Below are 16,186 nucleotides of genomic sequence, written 5' to 3'. Positions count from 1 at the left end.
TGGCTTTCATAATTATGGAAATTACAACCACATAACTTTAAATTTCACAGTTTACATTTCTTTAGCTCTCTCGATAGTTTTCGACTATTGCACTTCTCGCTCACATTCCATATAAGAGAACGAACCTCAAGAAAAATGTTAGATATACTAAAATTGATGTTTTCATATTCTGCTTACTTTTTATCCATAACTTTGAACGTTTTAGCAGGCAGTGAATTTTTTAAACATTCATCATTTTTATGTGCATTTGTTTCTTCTTGCTTTACGGAGATGTCTTACATTCTACAAACATAAAATGAGAAGTAGCATAGAACAGAGAGCATTTGTCCTTTTGCTTTTTAATAAAATCCAATTTCTTCCTCACTGCAGTAATTTTATTGCATATTTTGTCTGGCAACTAGTGTCTCCATAACAATTTGTGTTCCAAAAAGTGAACTGTTTAAAACGTATATATTAACTACTTAATTTCCGAGTCATAATGTTCGCATTTTTTTCTCGCTTCTCTGGTCACAGATGTGGACCCCAGTGGTTTTCCACCTGCATACTTCTCTACTCTTTGTGGTGCTCTTCTACTGTTTGTTCTAACATCCTCGAATGTTTGGGTAAATGGTAGGAGGAATATCTATGATAGCTTACAACAAACAAGATGTAATTTTACGTATTTCAGCTGGTGTCAAACAACTGCTAGGATTACTGTACTAACACAGCTGCTACTAACATGAAGTCAGCAGAGTAAACACCAGCTCATAATTAAACTCATTATCCAGGGGTACATACAATTTTTTTTCCATTCGGTTCTGTATAACGTACCAAATTAAGTCAGACAATGTATCACTGGATATATGAACCAAGTTTCTTTACTGGCGACAGTCAATAACTGTATTCCAGGATTTTTTTTTTTCATTCAAATATTTACTCAAGTGATTATGTTACTAAGAAAGGACAGTGGGCTTTAGTCCCCACTGTCAGCTTAACTATAAAAGTCAAAATATTTATTCATTCTCTCTACACAATCTGTTTGAAATTATGATTTTTTCCCCTCCCTCTGGAAGATATGTGAGAGAATTCACCTTCAGATGTGTATGAAGCTTGGTAGTTTCTATGTCAACAATTGCAACATTTATAACTGGCAAAAATATACCTTTAACAAGACAGCATTGTTGTATGGAAAATTTTACTTCATCAATTTAGAGACCAATTTTCTTAAGACAACACTGATCATAATATAAAAACCATAGAGTAAACACAAACAACTCTACTGTGAAATTTTGAGAGAACTGTCGGATATCGGTAACTTGTTGCTACGATATTTCATCAGTCTTCTGGCAATCTTCACATATATACTGGGTAAGGGACACTGTCCTCCATTAGAAATTAGCACCCGTGTAAGTCATTCCACAGACACTACCTGAGTATATGTGGTTCTGCTCCAAGTCTTTGTACTGCTCCAACTGCTCCCAGTGATGTCAGCTTAGCAGTATCAGATCGATCAGTTCAGTAAACTCACAGAAAGAAGTCAATTAGCCAGAGAACAAGGTTTTCAGATGACAGGGTATTTTGCAGTAGGCCTATCTAAATGGAAACCAGTGCCGTGATTGATAGTCCTCCGACAGCTGTATTTCCACTGATTCCTTGAACAAATCCTGGAAGTTTGATGTACGGACCACAATTTTCATTTCATTATAATTAACCCAATAGCCAGTAGAAAAACAGTGTTCGGCAACAACAGCTTTGTTAGTTTGGAAGAGATGCATATATTGCTGGTGCTCCACAAAGTGCTCCTGAACTGTACACATAATTTTCCTTATGTAAGATTTGACAGACTTGCGCTAAATCCTACAAAAGCCTATCTTGTGAAGCAAGAAGTTCTCTTTGAAAGATACTAGAAATACAAAAACTTCTGCTGCTGGGGGAAAAACTATATAAACCAATGTTTCTCCAGTGCTATACCTATTTCTGTCAAAGCATCCCCAACATATAGTGGGCAGCCTCAAAGGCCTCATTCTTTTACTTGATCTGTGCTTAACACATCTGTAGCACAATCTGTATTGGAAAAGACAAATATACAATTTGACGATGTTCCAATTCTGCCTGGATGTCGTCTAATACAGCATGGCCTTGACGAATTAATGTACTGAGACTGCCCACTGTCCTTCCAGAATGTTGGAAACAAGTAGCCTGTAAATATACATCACCTTTTGTCATGTCTATGGTAAATTTTACATTTTGACATTTAAGAAACACTTGGACACTGTCCAAACCATGAAGCCAAACTATACATGTATAGTCAAAACATTGTCATAATACTGTCAGTTTTAAAACAGCTGAATGTAGTGCCCACTCTCAAATTCAGTCAGAAAATAGCTGGGCATCACAAGATATGAAGGACTGCTACTGCTATGCCATTAGATTCTTCACAAAAGTAGTCATTAAATGAAAAGTACACTGAGAAAAGAGTGGGCTGATATGTAAGTTGCAAACCTGTCATCTACGAGCTGTAAAAAGTCCTCCAAAAGAACTTTTGTAAAAACTGAAGGAAGAAAAAAAATGAAAACTGTTTTTCAGCTTCAGTGACTACAGTCTCTTGATTCAATCTGCTGATAACATCAGGAGAATTATTTGTGTGTTCCATACATTCTTAAAATGCACATGAGTAAAGAGACCAAGTAGGAACAGAAATACGTGGTCTCAGTCTCTTAATGACCTCCTTTGGAAGAGAGCTCACAGTTGAAGGAGCCCAAGTTTTACTCACTGTGTGATTAGTGGTCCACTGAATCACAACTGAACTCATTAATATAGTCATTCCATGGCATCAGCCACCAACAACACCACTTTTAAATTTTTCCAGTTTTCTCAATCAACAACATATTTGCTGGAATTGCCCCCATTGCTTGATAATTTGGGATATTCTACACGATTCAGATACTGCACATGAAAACAATAGCGAAACAAAAGTTGTTCCCATAACTCAATTGGAGGTTGGTTTCTAGATTCATGAATAGAACATCATCTTCTCTCCAGGGATTTCCATTTAAGTTCATGAAGTATTTCTGTACTATTCACATCTTTATTCACAGAATACCAGTGAGAAAATTTGAGAACTGGCATTGGACATTTCAGGAGAATTATCAACAAAAAACACACTGTAACAGACATACATTTACATTTTTTTTATTTTTGTACATAAACTGAGAAAAAAAACTGCAGAAAAAAACAGCAGTTAACACAATGCAGCTACCACAGCACAGTCGCATGCAATCTCATACACACAAATGTGAGATGCATTATCAAGTTTCTAGCAAAGTGCAGAAATAGTGTTGCAACTAATGAAAAAGATATCACAAGTAACTTTTAAATGTATTCTCATTATCTATGTTCCATACAAATGTCTCAATGTTTCTTTACTACTTGCAGCACTGTATTAATTTTATATGCATCAAAAACTTTGACCTTTAATTATTGAAAAATGAGAAAGGCAATTACAGAAATGTTTCTCTGTAAATAGAATCTAAAAACCAATTCACGAAAATAGTAATGGCACAATGCTGTTTCCCACACACTAATACATTATCACATAGAAATATCTGGAGAGTGCTTGAAGCAAGTTCTATGGTATAAAAAATTTGTCGAACTATAAAAGAGAAATTAAAAGATTTATGATGCCTTTTCAACGAATCTAGAAAATCATAAAGCACAAAATAACTCAAGATTATAACATTCACTGTATTACTAAAAGGTATAAATTAAGTTTTTGTTTATGAGCAATATTACATATTTTAATCACACGAACAGGCACACTTCGTACCAAAATTTTTTTCCAATACTGTTACACACTTCTGTAACTTTTTTATACTCAAAACATCATTCTATAACTCAAATTAAGCCTATATCTCTACAGAGAGTCCAAGCTCATCAAAATTGCATCTCTATCTTTAAGAGCCTTCCATACTGCATCTTGTTCCTTTTTTGACAGTGGTTTCTTCTTCTGCTTTGCTGAAGTGACCTTGCGATACATCTCTAGAACTTCGTTATCTGCTTGTTGCAATTTTCTTTTTAGATCCTGCCTTACCATTTCCTCATTTGCAAGTCTTAAAAGTCTCTTTAACTGTTGAACATTATGTGCATTTACTAACTTTAATTCTTCTTGACATCTTTTTAACTCTTGTAAAATTTCATCATCCTCTGGGTCTGGACTTTCATCAAATTCAAATATGCCTTGTTCTTCAAGCTCTTTTCTAACAATTCTTTCAAAATTGGCTGCACCACTAACAGCAAAATTTCTAAAAAGACCTGAGCGAGGTGCTGCATTTTCCCCACTCCTGCATTTTTTTGGGTCAAAAGGCTCAGAAAGTGGCACCATAATATTCTCTTCCATCAATGCAGAAATGAGGCGCTGTGTTAGCGGCCCTGACGCAGGTGTTGAACCTGTTGTCCCATCACCAGGTTTTTCTGCCTTCTTTAGCAAGTTATTAACCTCTGCATTATTACCATTTGATTTACTTTTACTATCATTACTGGATGCCTCCTGCTCCTCCATTAAATCTTCTTGACTCCAGCGCAGGCTATAATGACGTCCAAGTGGTGGAATTTTATAGTATTCACTATCATTTTCATGTTCTTGTATTAGTTCATCAAGCAATTTAACATCTTCTGGAGTTATATCAGCACAATAGGGTTCAACAGATGCCCAAAATTTATTTGGTGTGTCATTTTTTGGAAGCACAATTTTAGGTGCCTCCATTTTGCTCAAGTCTTGTTGATCATGTTCAGGAAGAGGTAAGGGTGACTGGCTCAAAGTTGCACTGGGCACATGTTTTACCTTCGTGAATTTAATAGGAAGAGGAGCTTGTGCTACCTCACTCCTGATTTTACCAGGCATTTCTTTAAGCTTTTTCACTGGTCTATCTTGCAATTTGATCTTTTTCCCTGGTGAAAGAGGTGGTTTGTTAATCGAGAGCTTCCCTTTTTTATCCCTCTTTTCTTCGGCATTACTAAGGACTTGTATCTCTTCTCTCAACACCCTGCTTCGTACAACAACAGCTGAAAGTAATGCCTCCAGTTCAAGTTGTAGAGCGTCTAGATCATCCATACCAACTCCCTCTTCTTCTGTACGACTGAGTATAGCAGAATAACGTGGTAGAGTTCTGCTATTATCCATTGTTTTAAGGAGTGGGAATGATAATACTGGCTCTTTTGATGGTGACTCGGGTACTTCAACAGGTTTCATCTTCGTGCTGCTTTTACTGGAATCCTTAAGCTTACCACTGCCCTTTTTGGGACTTTGTTTGCCCTTTGTAGATATCATTTTCTTCACTATATGTTATTAGTCTGTTCAAGGCATAGATACACTTGCTTGCAGAAGCCACACACATTCAGCTGTTTCACTAAATATCTGTCAAAATCACCACACTACCACGGCACACCTGTAACAAGAAATACAAAGATTTCTTGAAAACCAATTTACCACACATTTTTAAAACAGTCTGTTAATATGAAATAAAAATAGAAAAACAATATTAAAACAGCTTCTTACCACTAAATAACTGGTCAAATAATCTATACCAATTTGATACCAATGACATTTAACATTACAACAAGAAAAAGTTTGCTACAGGCACATAGCCAGATCTTAGAAGACTTTACACGAAACATGTACCTCGCTGTCAGAACTAATCAGTAATTTCTGAGAAAAAATAACACTTTCATTTAAATAAAGACACACATTCACCTGTACACCACAGGATGTAGATAGGCTGACCTTCCTTCGAATTGATGAGCATCCTGTTTTTATTGAATAACAGTTTCCATGTTCAAATTACGCTTACATACACATTCATTGTAACGCTTTTCTAAATAAGTGAAAAATGTTACAAACCAATAAAGTTTCAGCAGCACTATGTACCGCACCATGGAAAATAAATGTGAATTAACACATTAGTTGTTTGGTATAGACCAGTAACTCCCACACTTCAATTCCTTACGTAATCAGAAATGAACTCCCTTATATAAAACAGCTTACAATGTCTGTTTACAAATTATGTTTAAAGTTTGCTGGAAATTGCTAAACCTTCATTCAGTGATATATGTGGATACGTATCTGCAAAATTTGTTGCAAATGTAGTTAGTAATAAATTAAATTAAAATATCATGCCTGATGCTGAAGTTTTACCACACAGACAGCTAAAATGTAGCAAGCTATGAACTTTTTTCTTTTCATTATTTTTTTGGGGTGTGCCAGTGAGAGAAAGTTTCTAAAAAAGGTGTGTAAAATTTGTTAGAAGTTGATAAGTGCTTTCATTCTCAAATGCTTGATGAATGCAGTCTGGTAATTTGTGTGCCGTGAATTACACTGTCTAAAGATATATACGCAGTTTCTAACTTAAATACTTCTCTTACTGTGTGCACCGAAAGATTGTAGATTATGACACCATTTTAAATTTTTAAATTCAGTCAATAATTTTATAAAATACTAAAAACCAAATTTTTGTTGTTAGACAGGAAACCTGCAACTGGGACCAGATTACTATTTTAGCCATTCAGTGATATAGATTGTTACTATTTTACAGAGAAAAACTAAACTGTGGGCAGTTACACACTTTAATCTTGAATTTATGTGAATATGGATTTAAATAATCATATATAGTTGAATCTTCCCCCCATGAACCATGGACCTTGCCGTTGGTGGGGAGGCTTGCGTGCCTCAGCGATACAGATGGCCGTACCGTAGGTACAACCACAACGGAGGGGTATCTGTTGAGAGGCCAGACAAACGTGTGGTTCCTGAAGAGGGGCAGCAGCCTTTTCAGTAGTTGCAAGGGCAATAGTCTGGATGATTGACTGATCTGGCCTTGTAACAATAACCAAAACGGCATTGCTGTGCTGGTACTGCGAACGGCTGAAAGCAAGGGGAAACTACGGCCGTAATTTTTCCCGAGGGCATGCAGCTTTACTGTATGATTAAATGATGATGGCGTCCTCTTGGGTAAAATATTCCGGAGGTAAAATAGTCCCCCATTTGGATCTCCGGGCGGGGACTACTCAAGAGGATGTCGTTATCAGGAGAAAGAAAACTGGCGTCCTACGGATCGGAGCGTGGAATGTCAGATCCCTTAATCGGGCAGGTAGGTTAGAAAATTTAAAAAGGAAAATGGATAGGTTAAAGTTAGATATAGTGGGAATTAGTGAAGTTCGGTGGCAGGAGGAACAAGACTTCTGGTCAGGTGACTACAGGGTTATAAACACAAAGTCAAATAGGGGCAATGCAAGAGTAGGTTTAATAATGAATAGGAAAATAGGAAAGCGGGTAAGCTACTACAAACAGCATAGTGAACGCATTATTGTGGCCAAGATAGACACGGACCCCACGCCTACTACAGTAGTACAAGTTTATATGCCAACTAGCTCTGCAGATGATGAAGAAATTGAAGAAATGTATGATGATATAAAAGAAATTATTCAGATAGTGAAGGGAGACGAAAATTTAATAGTCATGGGTGACTGGAATTCGACTGTAGGAAAAGGGAGAGAAGGGAACGTACTAGGTGAATATGGATTGGGCTAAGAAATTAAAGAGGAAGCCGCCTGGTAGAATTTTGCACAACTTAATTATAGCTAACACTTGGTTTAAGAATCATGATAGAAGGTTGTATACATGGAAGAACCCTGGAGATACTAAAAAGGTATCAGATAGATTATATAATGGTAAGACAGAGATTTAGGAACCAGGTTTTAAATTGTAAGACATTTCCAGGGGCAGATGTGGACTCTGACCACAATCTATTGGTTATGACCTGTAGATTAAAACTGAAGAAACTGCAAAAAGGTGGGAATTTAAGGAGGTGGGACCTGGATAAACTGAAAGAACCAGAGGTTGTACAGAGTTTTAGGGAGAGCATAAGGGAACAATTGACAGGAATGGGGGAAAGAAATACAGTAGAAGAAGAATGGGTAGCTTTGAGGGATGAAGTAGTGAAGGCAGCAGAGGATCAAGTAGGTAAAAAGACCAGGGCTCTTAGAAATCCTTGGGTAACAGAAGAAATATTGAATTTAATTGATGAAAGAAGAAAATATAAAAATGCAGTTAATGAAGCAGGCAAAAAGGAATACAAACGTCTCAAAAATGAGATCGACAGGAAATGCAAAATGGCTAAGCAGGGATGGCTAGAGAACAAATGTAAGGATGTAGAGGCTTATTTCACTAGGGGTAAGATAGATACTGCCTACAGGAAAATTAAAGAGACCTTTGGAGATAAGAGAACCACTTGTATGAACATCAAGAGCTCAGATGGAAACCCAGTTCTAAGCAAAGAAGGGAAAGCAGAAAAGTGGAAGGAGTATATAGAGGGTCTATAGAAGGGCGATGTACTTGAGGACAATATTATGGAAATGGAAGAGGATGTAGATGAAGATCAAATGAGAGATACGATACTGCGTAAAGAGTTTGACAGAGCACTGAAAGACCTGAGTCGAAACAAGGCCCCCGGAGTAGACAACATTCCATTGGAACTACTGACGGCCTTGGGAGAGCCAGTCCTGACAAAACTCTACCATCTGGTGAGCAAGATGTATGAAACAGGCGAAATACCCTCAGACTTCAAGAAGAATATAATAATTCCAATCCCAAAGAAAGTAGGTGTTGACAGATGTGAAAATTACCAAACAATCAGTTTAGTAAGTCACAGCTGCAAAATACTAACACGAATTCTTTAGAGACGAATGGAAAAACTAGTAGAAGCCGACCTCGGGGAAGATCAGTTTGGATTCCGTAGAAATACTGGAATACGTGAGGCAATACTGACCTTACGACTTATCTAAGAAGAAAGATTAAGTAAAGGCAAACCTACATTTCTAGCATTTGTAGACTTAGAGAAAGCTTTTGACAATGTTGACTGGAATACTCTCTTTCAAATTCTAAAGGTGGCAGGGGTAAAATACAGGGAGCGAAAGGCTATTTACAATTTGTACAGAAACCAGATGGCAGTTATAAGAGTCGAGGGACATGAAAGGGAAGCAGTTGTTGGGAAGGGAGTAAGACAGGGTTGTAGCCTCTCCCCGATGTTATTCAATCTGTATATCGAGCAAGCAGTAAAGGAAACAAAAGAAAAATTCGGAGTAGGTATTAAAATCCATGGAGAAGAAATAAAAACCTTGAGGTTTGCCGATGACATTGTAATTCTATCAGAGACAGGAAAGGACCTGGAAGTGCAGTTGGACGGAATGGACAGTGTCTTGAAAGGAGGATATAAGATGAACATCAACAAAAGCAAAACGAGGATAATGGAATGTAGTCGAATTAAGTCGGGTGATGCTGAGGGAATTAGATTAGGAAATGAGACACTTAAAGTAGTAAAGGAGTTTTGCTATTTGGGGAGCAAAATAACTGATGATGGTCGAAGTAGAGAGGATATAAATGTAGACTGGCAATGGCAAGGAAAGCCTTTCTGAAGAAAAGAAATTTGTTAACATCGAGTATAGATTTAAGTGTCAGGAAGTCATTTCTGAAAGTATTTATATGGAGTGTAGCCATGTATGGAAGTGAAACATGGACGATAAATAGTTTGGACAAGAAGAGAATAGAAGCTTTCGAAATGTGGTGCTACAGAAGAATGCTGAAGATTAGATGGGTAGATCACATAACTAATGAGGAAGTATTGAATAGGATTGGGGAGAAGAGAAGTTTGTGGCACAACTTGACCAGAAGAAGGGATCGGTTAGTAGGACATGTTCTGAGGCATTAAGGGATCACCAATTTAGTATTGGAGGGCAGCGTGGAGGGTAAAAATCATAGGGGGAGACCAAGAGATGAATACACTAAGCAGATTCAGAAGGATGTAGGTTGCAGTAGGTACTGGGAGATGAAGAAGCTTGCACAGGATAGAGTAGCATGGAGAGCTGCATCAAACCAGTCTCAGGACTGAAGACCACAACAACAACAACATATAGTTGAATATGGCATTAAGCAGCATGTCAGGGCTATGCAATGAGACTTTGTTTATTTAAATCTACCAACTGGCTTGAGGACTGTAATTTCCATTGAGTAGTGATTTGCACACTAACAATTGCACATCTGGGACAGGAACAATGACAGCTGCAGCCAATGAGGAGTGAGGTAGCTGGGGAGGATCAAACTAGCTAGGGAAAGGAGAACTAATATTGTCGATACCAAAGGACGCAGCCACTTTCTTGGCAGATAAGGAAGGGTAAGGCTGTGGTTAAATTTTTACTTTTGAGTGCCATACAGCCACTTATCTGCAAGGTCGTGGGACTTCGTAATATTTCACACGTGATGTTAAGTTGCGACTTTGAAAGTTTGTCCTCTCATTCGCTGATAGAATTTGAGGACTAAACCAATGAATGTTTACCTGAAGCATATTTGGTTTGTAGTAAATCTCTCATTCACTGGCTACAGTTATAGTTACAAAATTTAATTGGCAGTTAGCAGCATATAAAGGGGGAGGGGGGGGGGGGGCGAGGGGAATTTTAAATAAACGTTTGAAATGGAGACAATCACTCATGGCACTTAAAAATTCATTTCCATTGACTCCAGCTATTTCCTATTTTCTGCATTTAATATTTCTGCTAATAAACTTATTTACTAAACCAGAAGCTTGTTTTGCAAGAGAGTTCAATCATCCTCTAAACTGTGCATCAAATGAAAAACTTTAAAATGCATTTGTGCATTTCATTTTTGCACCCAGAATTAGGTCCCAAGATAGGTTAGTGAAACTCCGGCAAATCAGCTGTAAATATTTATCAAGCATGGTTTAGTTGGACAAAAGTTGCATTTAAACACTATCACAAATTTGTCTCTGTTACAGCTCCAGCTGAGAAAGACATGTAGATCATAACATGTGAAAAATTTAACAGCAGTTTAAACAATTCTATTCCTGCTGAGAAAATTCAGATTCTCACATTAGAACCAAATAGTTGTCACATTAAACACAGCAGGATATTGTGTCTATAAGTAAATGGTTAAAACAGCTCAATGCCTGAAAAGTGAAAATGGTGTGCTAGCAGCACCAAGGAAAAACAGCACAATTATTTTCTAATGGAGTAAAGAGCTGAGTATTTGACTGTTTTTTTTTTTTTCTGATGATGATTTTGTTAGGTTCTACTCTGGCATGAAGACTTGTTTCTCTGTTTGTTTGTGGATAACAGTCCAAAAACAAAACTGACTTTTGTTATTAAATAAATGTTAATTATTTATCAAAACAAGCATGACCAAGATTCTCAAATCTGTGAACTCAGGCCAAAATGATGTGTCACTGTTGGATCCTCAGGTGCCACTCTGTGTGCGTTTGCACATTTCACCAAAATAATCAGCACTGGCAGGGACTAAAACTTTTGAGTTTGATTATGTGCAGAACTGAAATTAAAGCTTGCATGCTTAATACATGCGAGAGGTGCCTTGGAAGAAACCAACTTGATTTACATCTTACTGGCTGCACAAAGTTTGATCCTGAAGAAACTCTGCAGTGCGAACAATGAAACCAAACATACTGCTTATCAACTCGATCTAAGCAATGGGCAGTAGCCACAAAGATGGCATCAAAAAATTCTTACCTAATCTACCACAACACTGTCTCAAAAATCAAACACTCTATCTCAATACTGTGACAGAGAATCTTAAAACTGACAATATGATTGAACTGCTTGAATCTGAACAGACTGTTCCTTTGTCATCTAGGATGCTGTCCATAGTTTTCACTGGATGTCTGAAACCGACGCCAACAGACAAGCTCTACCATCTTGCTGGGATTGCACCTCCTGCAGTGCGAAGAGAAGCGGCAGCCTATAGTGAAAGAGCGAGGGCTGAGATGGCAGAGAGCCACCTCCTCCACAAAACTCAGCCAGCCACCAAACGCTTGAAATCTAGACGCAGTTTTCTCAGAGCAACCAAAGATTTTAGCGACCAACCTGGATCTAGGGTGGAGAGATGGAAGCGGTCGGGAGAAAGGCACTGGATGGAACCAAAGGAAGAATTGGCACCAGGTTACGATGAGGACTGGGTGGTCTGGAGATCACTAAACAGGCTACGCACCAACACTGCACGGTCAAGAGATAACCTTCTGAAGTGGGGATATTCTACTACATCTAATCTCTGCGACTGTGGAGAGGTGCAGACGACCCAGCACATGTATAACTGCCCTGAATGTCCTTCACACTGAACTTTAGAGGATCTGATGTTGGCAACCCCAAATGCTGTCGACGTAGCCCACTTACGGGCCAAATGCCTATAACATTTTGTTTCTGTGCACACACACACACATATGTGTATATATATATATATATATATACCTAAAAACAAAGATGATGTGACTTACCAAATGAAAGTGCTGGCAGGTCGACAGACACACAAACTAACACAAACATACACACAAAATTCAAGCTTTCGCAACAAACTGTTGCCTCATCAGGAAAGAGGGAAGGAGAGGGAAAGACGAAAGGACATGGGTTTTAAGGGAGAGGGTAAGGAGTCATTCCAGTCCTGGGAGCGGAAAGACTTACCTTAGGGTGAAAAAAGGACGGGTATACACTCGCACACACACATATCCATCCACACATATACAGACACAAGCTTGTGTATTGCTTGTGTATTGCTTCATTGCTCAGTACGAAAAGACATATACTGGATCCATGATCAGAATATTATCAAATACCTAACTGTGCTCCCTACATCATCAATGGATTGTTTACAATTTCCCAGATAAAACAATGCACCCAGAACAAGCAACACACCAGCAACCTTGGGAGCCTGGCAGGTTTGGCCGCTTGGCAATGAGGATATCAGATACTGGGAAAAATCACCATGGACCAAAATTTGCTTTTATTTTAAGCGTAGTTAACAACAGCTTCACAAAATTCTGTTTTATGATGCTTCAAAATACTGGCTTGGATGCATAATTGTAGACCGTCATGGAAAAAGAACAACTGAGGAAATTTTATACTTTCTGGAAGAAATAATGGTGATTATTGCAAGTATGTACCAGCTGTTCCTTTTGAGACGCAGTGGTCAAAAAGTCCTTTATTTATGCAGCACAGTTACCCCCCACCCCCCCCCACTCAGTTTCATCCTCCTGTATCTCAACTACAAATCCAGATGTGACAAAAATTTGCAGGTTTTTTTTAACAATTTATGGGAGAAGGTTACTAAAGGAATGCTTCATAAACCAACATACAAAAATTGATCAAAATATAAAATTGCTGAGTGGGGACCATCTCTATAACTAGACCATCCTATTTTAAGTCCTTTTCAATTTTCCCTGCAGCTTTCTCCTTTAGCAGAGTGGCTGTTACTGATGCAGGTAGAGGAACACTGTTACAAATTGTTTTCTTCTGTGGTGCTACTGTAGTTTGTTGATAGCTTTTGCATTAATCATCTTTTTTTTTATGTAGCGGTATACTGACAGTATTTACATATGATACCCTGTATAGGTTTCTGGCTGGTTGGTTGATTTGGGGAAGGGGATCAAACAGCAAGGTCATTAGTCCCATCCGATTAGGAAAGGATAGGGAAGGAAGTGAGCTATGCCCTTTGAAAGAAACCATAATGGCATTTGCCTGAAGCGATTTAGGGAAATCACAGAAAACCTAGGTTTTTCTGCATTCCTCAATACACCCATTAATATGGGTTGGCATCTCCAAACCTGATGCAAAAGATAGCATTTATACTGGATATCTTTGTGTAACATGTTTTTCTTGGGTCGTCATATGGCAATCATTTCATTACCTTTGACTCTCAAACATTTTTTTCATTTAGAAACACTGGCCACTCCTGTTTCATATGTAGTGTCTTATAATAACTAACACACACTTTTGCACGAGCTTGAAGCATTTGAAACCACAACATCAATGCCACCTCATCTATATGGTCTACCAAAGACACACAGTTCTGCTACTGACTCACTGACATATGCACTGTCCAAACATCTGGGCACCATTTTAGGAGCCCCCATAAACCACTGCAATCACCACATCAAAAACTGCCAGTATATTGAATAATGAAATGGGATCCAGGCAATACCTTGTTGTGTTTTGATTTTCAACTGTTCATCAGAGTTCCTTCCAACAAACACTGTCTTTCCTTCAGTACTGTTTTAAACATAATATGTTAAGCTTGTTCTGTCCCTACCTGACAAAGGTGTACTTCCTTCAAATTGGGAACTACAATGATCAAGTTGATGGGATTCCAACTGGTTCACATCTGTCACCTGTTGTGGAGAACTTCTACAGGGAGGAATTTGAAGAAATCACATTAAAGATAGCACGATGACCATCACAGCATATCTATAGATGTTTGATGATACATTTGTGGTATGGCAACAGCAACCCCGGTCACACAGTCCTCAGCCTGCCTGCAACTAGCTGCTATAATCCACAACAATATGATGATCGGCAGGGTCTTACCGTGAGACAGAGGTGTTCTTAGGCATACTAAACACTGTTGTACCTTTGAATTTGAGTGAATGTTTAGCTGTGAAAAAGATCTGTTCCCAATGCATTAAGCAAAATCTGACCAAAGCTCAAAAGCAGGCATATAACAGCCGGTGCATGGAAATGCTAAAAAGTTCAACTGATAAAATGCCAAGTCCTTATACAACATAAATAACAGGAGACAAAAATTGTATGTATTTGTATGAACTGAAAACAAAGCAGCAGTTAACTGTTCAGGTGTGCCAGGACTAACTGAAACAAAGAAAACTGGTTTGTTCACAAAGCACTTCTTTGAGAATGATAGATGGCTCATACCTTTGGTTACACTAGGCAGGGTGTGACCACTGGTTTAGGTAATTAGAGAACAATTAATACTGAATGGTGTACAACAAATCGTTCACTACAAGGCATAGAAGAAACCAGAGGAAAAAAATCCAGAAACATCACACCATTCCTCATCATGATAATGTTTGCTGCCACTCAGCACATCAAACAACTGATTATCTGACAGAAAAAAACCTCAAATTAATATCTCACTGCCTACATTCATCTTACTTACTGCCTAAAAACTTATTCTGTTCCTTTATGACTGCAAAAAATGTGTGAACAGTGATCTTCATCACATCAAAAAGGTGTTGAATCCTTCTAAAACTGTGTTGTTAAAGTACCAACTTGAAGGTGGAAAATGTTTCCCGAACTAGTTTGAATACTTGCAAAAGTATGTAAGATTTTATGGCGAATATTTTGAGTAGCAATAAAAGGATTAGTACCAAAAAGAAGTGCCCTTCACTGTTTTTGTAAAAGTTTCATGGCGCCCCTCACATATCTGTAGTCTATTGTATTCCTTGCCATTATTGTAAGTGTCAGATTTGGAAGACACGGCATTGTGTGTTCATCCATTATTGTAAACATATCAGTTGGTTGGATGGGGGGTTAAGGAGCTACACAACAATGTCAAGTGTCTCATGTTACAGTCCATCTGGAATTAGTGACATCAGCCACAAATTTAACAGAACTGAAATAGGATGGTAAAATTACATCACTGAAAACAATACTGATGCCATAGATGAGAAATAATTTAAACAAACTTTAAAGCGTATAGGTCATGCCAGTCTGTATGTCAGAGAGCAGACAAAGGCTTCCCCAGGGATCATCTGCAGCAGTGAGAGGCACCTCTACCATATCTGACCCCACCACTGCTATGAAGGGGTATGACAGCAACTGAAAGTTTCTTTCCACCCAAGTGGAGAAGAGATCTGTAACAGAAGCGGAAAGGGTAAAAACATAATGAACATTAGTACGACTGACAAAAGTAAGAGAAATAATAAGTCAAGTGACTCCGGGGAGATGGAAATAGAAACCATTCTCTCAGAAGAAGCATGCAAAACCTGTTCAACTGTCTTTTTTCATCAGCTAGTATCAAGGACAGAGAATCCTTAAGGTATTGTCTTCATCAGAGTGTTATATGAAAGGGGCAATACTAGAGTAGTAAAATAGGGTGTACAGGAAAAAGGTCTAAGTGCATCAAAAATTAATTAAAATTACAGTAAAAGAGGGATGAACAGAGCAGCTGGCAGAGGAGACAGGGTTTAAAGAGCCCGGGCCGAAAAAGCATGCAGCGGGCGACACCCCAAACACAATCACCCCACTACCATGCCAAAAGCATTTTAAAGTGTTAGATCTGAGAATAAAAGCCACTTTCTTGGGGGCAACAAAGAACATCTTCAACTGACAGTACATTGTCCACCAATAT

General features: G+C 38.2%; 1 protein-coding gene across 1 annotated transcript in view; it reads right to left on the bottom strand.

Moving 5' to 3' along the window:
* Positions 1-3,094: 3,094 nt before the first annotated feature.
* Positions 3,095-16,186, bottom strand: part of LOC126161626 (transcriptional adapter 3-B) — a 54,051-nt gene continuing 40,959 nt past the window's right edge. The window contains exon 2 of the mRNA XM_049917585.1: positions 3,095-5,423. Within this exon, the coding sequence (XP_049773542.1) occupies positions 3,893-5,305 (1,413 nt within the window). The 5' untranslated portion in view covers positions 5,306-5,423 and the 3' untranslated portion in view covers positions 3,095-3,892. The remainder of the gene's footprint in view (positions 5,424-16,186) is intronic.

The sequence above is a fragment of the Schistocerca cancellata genome, chromosome 2 (assembly GCF_023864275.1).
Source record: "Schistocerca cancellata isolate TAMUIC-IGC-003103 chromosome 2, iqSchCanc2.1, whole genome shotgun sequence".
NCBI lineage: Eukaryota > Metazoa > Arthropoda > Insecta > Orthoptera > Acrididae > Schistocerca > Schistocerca cancellata.
Note: the sequence above shows the minus strand (reverse complement) of the source record. Positions and strands in the feature narration are given on the sequence as shown.